The sequence below is a fragment of the Oncorhynchus gorbuscha genome, linkage group LG20 (assembly GCF_021184085.1).
Source record: "Oncorhynchus gorbuscha isolate QuinsamMale2020 ecotype Even-year linkage group LG20, OgorEven_v1.0, whole genome shotgun sequence".
Taxonomy (NCBI): Eukaryota; Metazoa; Chordata; class Actinopteri; order Salmoniformes; family Salmonidae; genus Oncorhynchus; species Oncorhynchus gorbuscha.
The window spans coordinates 34,105,081-34,114,174 of NC_060192.1; the positions used below are offsets into that span (position 1 = coordinate 34,105,081).

The 9,094-nt window shown below is 53.4% G+C and overlaps 1 protein-coding gene across 1 annotated transcript in view; it reads right to left on the reverse strand.

The window, feature by feature from the left end:
* The window catches only part of LOC124006769 (telomerase-binding protein EST1A-like), a 41,448-nt gene extending 36,459 nt beyond the window's left edge, over positions 1–4,989 (reverse strand). Inside the window, exons 1-3 of the mRNA XM_046316906.1 lie at positions 3,348–4,989; positions 3,013–3,205; positions 125–235 (exon numbers count right to left, since the gene is read on the reverse strand). Coding sequence (XP_046172862.1) covers positions 125–235; positions 3,013–3,205; positions 3,348–4,876 — 1,833 coding nt within the window. The 5' untranslated portion in view covers positions 4,877–4,989. The remainder of the gene's footprint in view (positions 1–124; positions 236–3,012; positions 3,206–3,347) is intronic.
* Between the last annotated feature and the right edge of the window lie 4,105 nt (positions 4,990–9,094).

A 9,094-nucleotide genomic window follows, 5' to 3' on the forward strand; every position in this document is an offset into this window, starting at 1 on the left:
CACACACACACACACACACACACACACACACACACACACACACACACACACACACACACACACACACACACACACACACACACACACACACACACACACACACACACACACACACAGTAGTAACCGTTTTGCGTAGTGGTCGTGGTCTGATGGCCATGCCGTCCATGTAATCCTCCAGTTTAAACTGAAACACCATCTGAAGCTTCTGTAGCAGCGCATCAAAGAATACTGCCCCCTGGGAAACAAACAACAGCATGATAGAAAAAGTTTAGTTCCCTGAAGAAATGTAGTCTGCATACTGTCACCAACACTATTCGCATTACAGTGCTGTTCACGCAATCAGTGCTTGTGTGTGTGTCTGTCTGTCTGTACGTGGTGTGTGTCTGTCTGTACGTGGTGTCTGTCTGTCTGTGCGTGGTGTCTGTCTGTCTGTGCGTGGTGTCTGTCTGTCTGTGCGTGGTGTCTGTCTGTCTGTGCGTGGTGTCTGTCTGTCTGTGCGTGGTGTCTGTCTGTCTGTGCGTGGTGTCTGTCTGTCTGTGCGTGGTGTCTGTCTGTCTGTGCGTGGTGTCTGTCTGTCTGTGCGTGGTGTCTGTCTGTCTGTACGTGGCGTGTGTCTGTCTGTCTGTACGTGGCGTGTGTCTGTCTGTCTGTACGTGGTGTGTGTCTGTCTGTCTGTCTGTACGTGGTGTGTGTCTGTCTGTCTGTCTGTACGTGGTGTGTGTCTGTCTGTACGTGGCGTCTGTCTGTCTGTCTGTCTGTATGTGGTGTGTGTCTGTCTGTCTGTACGTGGCGTCTGTCTGTCTGCCTGTACGTGGTGTGTGTCTGTCTGTGCGTGGTGTCTGTCTGTCTGTGCGTGGTGTCTGTCTGTCTGTGCGTGGTGTCTGTCTGTCTGTGCGTGGTGTCTGTCTGTCTGTGCGTGGTGTCTGTCTGTCTGTGCGTGGTGTCTGTCTGTCTGTGCGTGGTGTCTGTCTGTCTGTGCGTGGTGTCTGTCTGTCTGTGCGTGGTGTCTGTCTGTCTGTGCGTGGTGTCTGTCTGTCTGTGCGTGGTGTCTGTCTGTCTGTCTGTACGTGGTGTGTGTGTCTGTCTGTCTGTACGTGGTGTGTGCGTCTGTCTGTCTGTACGTGGCGTCTGTCTGTCTGTACGTGGTGTGTGTCTGTCTGTCTGTACGTGGTGTGTGTCTGTCTGTCTGTACGTGGTGTGTGTCTGTCTGTCTGTACGTGGTGTCTGTCTGTCTGTACGTGGTGTCTGTCTGTCTGTACGTGGTGTCTGTCTGTCTGTACACAGTGTCTTGTCTGTCTGTACGCGGTGTCTGTCTGTACGCGGTGTCTGTCTGTCTGTACGCGGTGTCTGTCTGTCTGTACGCGGTGTCTGTCTGTCTGTACGTGGTGTCTGTCTGTCTGTACGTGGTGTCTGTCTGTCTGTACGTGGTGTCTGTCTGTCTGTGGTGTGTGTCTGTCTGTACGCGGTGTCTGTCTGTCTGTACGTGGTGTGTGTCTGTCTGTCCGTACGCGGTGTGTGTCTGTCTGTCTGTACGCGGTGTGTGTCTGTCTGTGTCTGTCTGTACGTGGTGTCTGTCTGTCTGTCTGTGGTGTGTGTCTGTACGTGGTGTGTGTCTGTCTGTACGTGGTGTGTCTGACTGTACGTGGTGTGTGTCTGTCTGTACGTGGTGTGTGTCTGTCTGTACGTGGTGTGTGTCTGTCTGTACGTGGTGTGTGTCTGTCTGTACGCGGTGTGTGTCTGTCTGTACGCGGTGTGTGTCTGTCTGTACGCGGTGTGTGTCTGTCTGTCTGTACGCGGTGTGTGTCTGTCTGTCTGTCTGTCTGTACGTGGTGTCTGTGTCTGTCTGTCTGTACGTGGTGTCTGTCTGTCTGTACACAGTGTCTTGTCTGTCTGTCCGCGGTGTCTGTCTGTACGCGGTGTCTGTCTGTCTGTACGCGGTGTCTGTCTGTCTGTACGTGGTGTCTGTCTGTCTGTACGTGGTGTCTGTCTGTCTGTACGTGGTGTCTGTCTGTCTGTGGTGTGTGTCTGTCTGTACGCGGTGTCTGTCTGTCTGTACGTGGTGTGTGTCTGTCTGTCCGTACGCGGTGTGTGTCTGTCTGTCTGTACGCGGTGTGTGTCTGTCTGTGTCTGTCTGTACGTGGTGTCTGTCTGTCTGTCTGTGGTGTGTGTCTGTACGTGGTGTGTGTCTGTCTGTACGTGGTGTGTCTGACTGTACGTGGTGTGTGTCTGTCTGTACGTGGTGTGTGTCTGTCTGTACGTGGTGTGTGTCTGTCTGTACGTGGTGTGTGTCTGTCTGTACGCGGTGTGTGTCTGTCTGTACGCGGTGTGTGTCTGTCTGTACGCGGTGTGTGTCTGTCTGTCTGTACGCGGTGTGTGTCTGTCTGTCTGTCTGTCTGTACGTGGTGTCTGTGTCTGTCTGTCTGTACGTGGTGTGTGTCTGTCTGTACGTGGTGTGTGTCTGTCTGTACGTGGTGTGTGTCTGTCTGTACGTGGTGTGTGTCTGTCTGTACGTGGTGTGTGTCTGTCTGTACGTGGTGTGTGTCTGTCTGTACGTGGTGTGTGTCTGTCTGTACGTGGTGTGTGTCTGTCTGTACGTGGTGTGTGTCTGTCTGTACGTGGTGTGTGTCTGTCTGTACGTGGTGTGTGTCTGTCTGTACGTGGTGTGTGTCTGTACGTGGTGTGTGTCTGTCTGTACGTGGTGTGTGTCTGTACGTGGTGTGTGTCTGTCTGTACAAGTTTCAAGGTCAGTTTTATTAGTCGTATGTACGGGACACACATGATACACACCGTCCCACGAAATGCTCACTTACAGGTTCCTTTTGGATAACAATAATAAATAACGAAGGATAAGAATAAGAACAAAAAGTACATTTCTCAGTAGAATAGATTAAACATTTCAGCGTAAATACAATAAAGGAAGGCACAATTTATAGTCCAATATTTACACGTGTTTTAGGTAACAGCCGATTGATGTCTGTGTGTGTGTACATGCTGTGTGTTCAGTGTGTGTACCTCGTCCAGCAGTGTCAGTAGCATGGTGGTGATGCGCGGAGCTGAGTCTCCACTGGGGTCTTTGAGGAGCTGTCTGAAGCGCTCTATAACCTGGTAGAACACGTTCTTCCATAGAGCCTGGTCCAGGTTCTGGCTGTCACTGAACTCTATGTCTGTTAGGATCACCCGCTCGTACAGGGTCAACAGGTCAGCTCTGGGGGGGGGGGCAAGTTAAAGAAAGGAGCAGTTTGTTTTTAGACAGCAGGTTGCAGCTTTCACCATTCATCCACCCCCCCCTCCTCCTTTAGCAGGTTAGTGAGCTGTTGCTTCCTCTCCTCTCCATCCCTCTATCTTACCTGAGCTGAGCCATGCGGTCCAGTCCATCAGCACTGAGTCTGTCTCGAGACAACAGGTTGGTGAGCTGTAACTCCTGACTGTCTGCAGCTCTCAGCAGTCTCCCCAGCTCTCCTCTTGCATGTTGCCCAGCCTCCTCAGGGGTTACACCCGCTCCGGATCCACCCCCTGCTACAGCCTCGGGTCCATCCAGGTACCCCTGGCCCCTGTACCCCCCGTAGAACTGACCCGGGTGGTACATGTCGTTAGAGGGGGGGATCTGGTAAGGGCCGGCGGGCATAGTGTGGTAAGGGTAGGGGTAGCGTGTGTTGGGGTTAGGGTTGGCGTTGTAAGGGTTGTCAGAGTTCTGGTACTTGTAGAAGGCCTGGGCCCTGGCTGCAGCCTGCTGCTGGAGGTGGAAGTGCTCCCCCTGGAGGACCGGGGGACTCCCTGCAGCCTCGTCATCTGTATCCAGGAAGTGCAGCGCTCCGTAACCAACGCCTGTCTGCAGGTACATGGGCTGCTGCTGGAGCGATGGATGCTGGGAGAGCCCGAGGGCGGGTTTCTGGTCGGGGTTGTTTGGGTCCCAGAGACGCCTAGTTCCTCCGCCCCTTCCTCCTCCTCTCCCTAGCCCCGCATCTCTTCCTCCACGGATCCCACCAAACAGAAGCCTCGGCCCGGGCTCCGCCGGCAAATTGGAGAGGTTGGTGTGGGCGGGGAGGATGAGGATGCCCCTCCCCCTGCTGCGAGGCCCAGTGCCCTGTCTGCGTCGCCCCTGGGGGTCCTCGCCAGGGCCTGAGGTAGCCTGGGAGGAGCCTGACTGTCTGTCACTGTGAGATATTCTCAGGAGACCTCCTCTCCCTCCTCCTCCTCTGTGCCTCCCTCCTGTCCCTCTGCTCTCATCCCCCCTTTTCCTCCTCTCCGGGCTCCAGTCCTCCTCTCCTCCGTCTCTCCTCCTTCTCCTCCTCTCATCCATCCATTCTCCCACCTTGCTCTCTTCCAGTGAGTCAGTAGAGGAGTCTCTAGTGCTTCTCCTCCTGTTCTGGAGCTGACCTCCTCCTCCGTCCCCTCTCTCTCGCTCCCTGCGCCCCAACCGGTCTCGTCGGGCCCTGTCCTCCCCCAAACCCCCCCCCTGTCCCAGTCCAGGTCCGTCCAGACTGGTGCCACTGCTGGCAGAGCTGGTGCTGTAGGTGCGGTTCCTGGGTCTTCTGATGTCTGATTTGGAGTAACGCTTAGAGGATGATGATGGGTGGTGGTGGTTGTTGTTAGGACTAGTGTTGGCTCTGCTCCTCTCGTTCCCCTCCGCTGGCCTCTCTCTGTTTCTCTCCATCTCTCCATCCCTTTCTCTGTCTATGTCTCGGGGTCTGTTGTTCCCTCTCTGCTTGTCCCTGTCCCTCGGTTCCTCTCTTTCTCGGTCTATGTCTCGGGGTCTGTTGTTCCCTCTCTGCTTGTCCCTCTCCCTGTCCCTCGGTTCCTCTCTTTCTCTGTCTATGTCTCGGGGTCTGTTGTTCCCTCTCTGCTTGTCCCTGTCCCTCGGTTCCTCTCTTTCCATCTCTTTATCCCTCTGTTTTTCTCTTCCTTTTGTTGGCTGTGTATCTGCAGGACGGTTTGCTTCCCCCTCTTTGTCCCCCTCTGACTCTCTCTTATTTCTCTCTTTAATCACTCGTTCACCCTTCCCCCCTCCTCCTTCCCCCCTTCCTCTTCTCTTGGAGTCCTGATTGCCCCCCTTCTCCCCTCCTCCTCTGTTCCTGCGGTTTCCCCTCTCCCTCTTCTTCTCCTCTGTCTTCTCACCTCCTCCCTCAACTCCTCTGCTCCTCCTGCCCTCAACGCTAGCCTTCTTCCTCCTGTCTACTTCCTGACCCTCTCCTTTCTCTCCTCCTCCTCTCTCATTCTCCTCCTCTCCCCCGGCTGGGACAGTCACACTGAGTTTCTCCATCTTCCCAGTCAGGTTCTCTGATACAGGGTCTGAGACTGCTGCTGCCGCTTTGCCAGTCTCTCTCCTCCCCTGCCTTCTCTCCTTCTCCTCACACCTGCCACCTCTCCCCTTCTCCTCCCCTCCCCCTCTCTCTCCTCCAGTCTCTTTTTGTGGGGCTGGCTCTCTCCTGACTACAGCCTCCTCTTTAACAGAACCAGACCCAGGACCAGGGGTATTCGGTTTCTTTGTCTCTCTTCCCACTTCCTTCCCCTGGGTGCTGGTGGTGCTCCTTCGGCCCCCCGGCTGATAGATCTCCCGGTCCGGTTTACGAGTCTTCCTGGTGGGCTTGGCAGAGCCAGGGGAACCCCTTGCTGGCTCCAGGAGGTCTGGGTCTCTCCCACTGTGGTCCGTCTCTCTCCCTCCATCTCTCTGGTCGTTCTCTCTCCCTCCATCTCTCTGGTCCTCTCTCCCTCTATCCCTCTGGTCCTTCTCTCTCCCTCCATCCCTCTGGTCGTTCTCTCTCCCTCCATCCCTCTGGTCGTTCTCTCTCCCTCCATCCCTCTGGTGGTTCTCTCTCCCTCCATCTCTCTGGTGGTTCTCTCTCCCTCCATCTCTCTGGTCGTTCTCTCTCCCTCCATCTCTCTGGTCCTTCTCTCTCCCTCCATCCCTCTGGTCCTTCTCTCTCCCTCCATCCCTCTGGTCCTTCTCTCTCCCTCCATCCCTCTGGTCCTTCCCTCTCCCTCCATCCCTCTGGTCGTTCTCTCTCCCTCCATCTCTCTGGTCCTTCTCTCTCCCTCCATCCCTCTGGTCCTTCTCTCTCCCTCCATCTCTCTGGTCCTTCTCTCTCCCTCCATCCCTCTGGTCCTTCTCTCTCCCTCCATCCCTCTGGTCCTTCTCTCTCCCTCCATCCCTCTGGTCCTTCTCTCTCCCTCCATCCCTCTGGTTGTTCTCTCTCCCTCCATCTCTCTGGTCCTTCTCTCTCCCTCCATCTCTCTGGTCCTTCTCTCTCCCTCCATCTCTCTGGTCCTCTCTCCCTCCATCCCTCTGTATGGAGCTCTGTGGTCCGTTGCCTGAGCACGATGGCCCCCCTGCACTGCTACTGTTGTTGTTGTCGACTCTATTGGTGTGGTGGTCACCTCTTTGAGTCCTCTGTTGTGCAGATGCTCGAGAGCCTTCGCGGTTAAAAGTAAAACCTCCCCTACCATGACTACCCCCTCCTCCATATTTATCTTCTCCTTCTGTCCCCATCTCTCCATCTATACATTCAGGTTCTGTTGAAACCACCTCAGTGGCGGCCATCTTGTGTCCTTCTTCCTCCTCCTGTGGCGGTGGTAACATCACCAGCTCCTCCTCAGGGTCAGAGGTCATGGTTACAGGGTGACGAGGGGAGGTCAACTCTTCGCCTTCCTTGCTGTCATGGTGACGGTTGCCATGGATGGCCTCGGACGTGTAGCATTGCAGATCGGTTTTTGATGCGTCGTTGCCGTGGTTACTCTGCTGCTGGCATTCGCCACGCCCCTCCTCTCCTTGCTCCTCTGTGACAGGGAGAGAGAGAAGGGGGAGATAGAAAAGAGAGAAATAGTTGGGGAAAGATATTGAGAGGGAGAGGAATGAGGAGAAAGGGAGAGATATATTAGCAGTGATGACAAGGTGTGTGTTATGAACTTGAAAGTGTTCTAAGAAGCTGTAGAGAGAACATTCAGACAACAGACAGACCTCTTTATCTGTCCTACACACAGTAACACTGCAGAGTTAACACACAGACACAGGTCCACCTGCACAGAGCACATCACACCCTATCTCAACTTCTTATGTGTGATTCATCTCCCAGTCGGCTAATGAACTAAACTGACTCATCAGGCTCTTCAACTAACCCTCAGCAAGAGACAGTTTAAAAAGGAGAGAGAGAAACAGAGAGAGAGAGATAGAGAGAAACAGAGAGAGAGAGAAACAGAGAGAGAGAAACAGAGAGAGAGAGAGAAACAGAGAGAGAGAGAGAAACAGAGAGAGAGAGAAACAGAGAGAGAGAGAAACAGAGAGAGAGAAACAGAGAGAGAGAGAAACAGAGAGAGAGAAACAGAGAGAGAAACAGAGAGAGAAAGAAAACAAGTGTGCGGTTAAAATTGGCAGAAAACACACATTTCCTACCACAGGGCCGTGGGGTGAGACAGGGATGCAGCTTAAGCCCCACCCTCATCAACATATATATTAACGAATTGGTGAGGGCACTAGAACAATCTGCAGCACCCGGCCTCCCCCTATTAGAATCTCTAGTCAAATGTTTACAGATGATCTGGTGCTTCTGTCACCAATCAAGGAGGGCCTACAGCAGCACCTAGATTTTCTTCACAGATTCTGTCAGACCTGGGCCCTGGCAATAAATCTCAGTAAGACAAAAAATAATGGTGTTCCAAAAAAGATCCAGCTGCCAGGACCACAAATACAAATTCCATCTAGAAACCGTTGCCCTTGAACACACAAAAAACTATACATACCTCAGCCTAAACAACAGCGCCACAGGTAACTTCAACAAAGCTGTGAACGAGCTGAGAGACAAGGCAAGAAGGGCCTTCTATGCCATCAAAAGGTGCATCAAATTCGACATACCAATTAGGGATGGACGATATACAGTGGGGAGAACAAGTATTTTATACACAGCCGATTTTGCAGGTTTTCCTTACAAAGCATGTAGAGGTCTGTAATTTTTATCATAGGTACACTTCAACTGTGAGAGACGGAATCTAAAAAGCTGCTTGCCTATTGTCCTGTAGCCCATCCCAGCCTTGTGCCGATCTACAATTTTATCCCTGATGTCCTTACACAGCTCTCTGATCTTGGCCATTGTGGAGAGGTTTGAGTCTGTTTGATTGAGTATGTGGACAGGTGTCTTTTATACAGGTAACGAGTTCAAACAGGTGCAGTTAATACAGGTAATGAGTGGAGAACAGGAGGACTACTTAAAGAAAAACTAACAGGTCTGTCAGAGCCGGAATTTTACTGGTTTGTAGGTGATCAAATACTTATCTCATGCAATAAAATGCTAATTAATTACTTAAAAATCATACAATGTGATTCTCTGGATTTTTGTTTTAGATTCCGTCTCTCACAGTTGAAGTGTACCTATGGTGAAAATTACAGACCTCTACATGCTTTGTAAGTAGGAAAACCTGCAAAATCGTCAGGTTGATTATTACTGGTAATGGGGACATAACGTAAATGCCAACAAAATAACTTTTTGGTGTGTGTGTGTGTGTGTAACCTTTATTTAACTAGGAAAGTCAGTAAGAACATATTCTTATTTACAATGACGGCATACCACCGGCCAAACCCGGAAGACGCTGGGCAATGACGGCCCACCACCGGCCAAACCCGGACGACGCTGGGCAATGACGGCCCACCACCGGCCAAACACGGACGACGCTGGGCAATGACGGCCCACCACCGGCCAAACCCGGACGACGCTGGGCAATGACGGCCCACCACCGGCCAATCCCGGACGACGCTGGGCAATGACGGCCCACCACCGGCCAAACCCGGACGACGCTGGGCAATGACGGCCCACCACCGGCCAAACCCGGACGACGCTGGGCAATGACGGCCCACCACCGGCCAAACCCGGACGACGCTGGGCAATGACGGCCCACCACCGGCCAAACCCAGACGACGCTGGGCAATGACGGCCCACCACCGGCCAAACCCGGACGACGCTGGGCAATGACGGCCCACCACCGGCCAAACCCGGACGACGCTGGGCAATGACGGCATACCAACGGCCAAACCCGGACGACGCTGGGCAATGACGGCCTACCACCGGCCAAACCCGGACGACGCTGGGCAAAATGTGCGCTGCTCTAT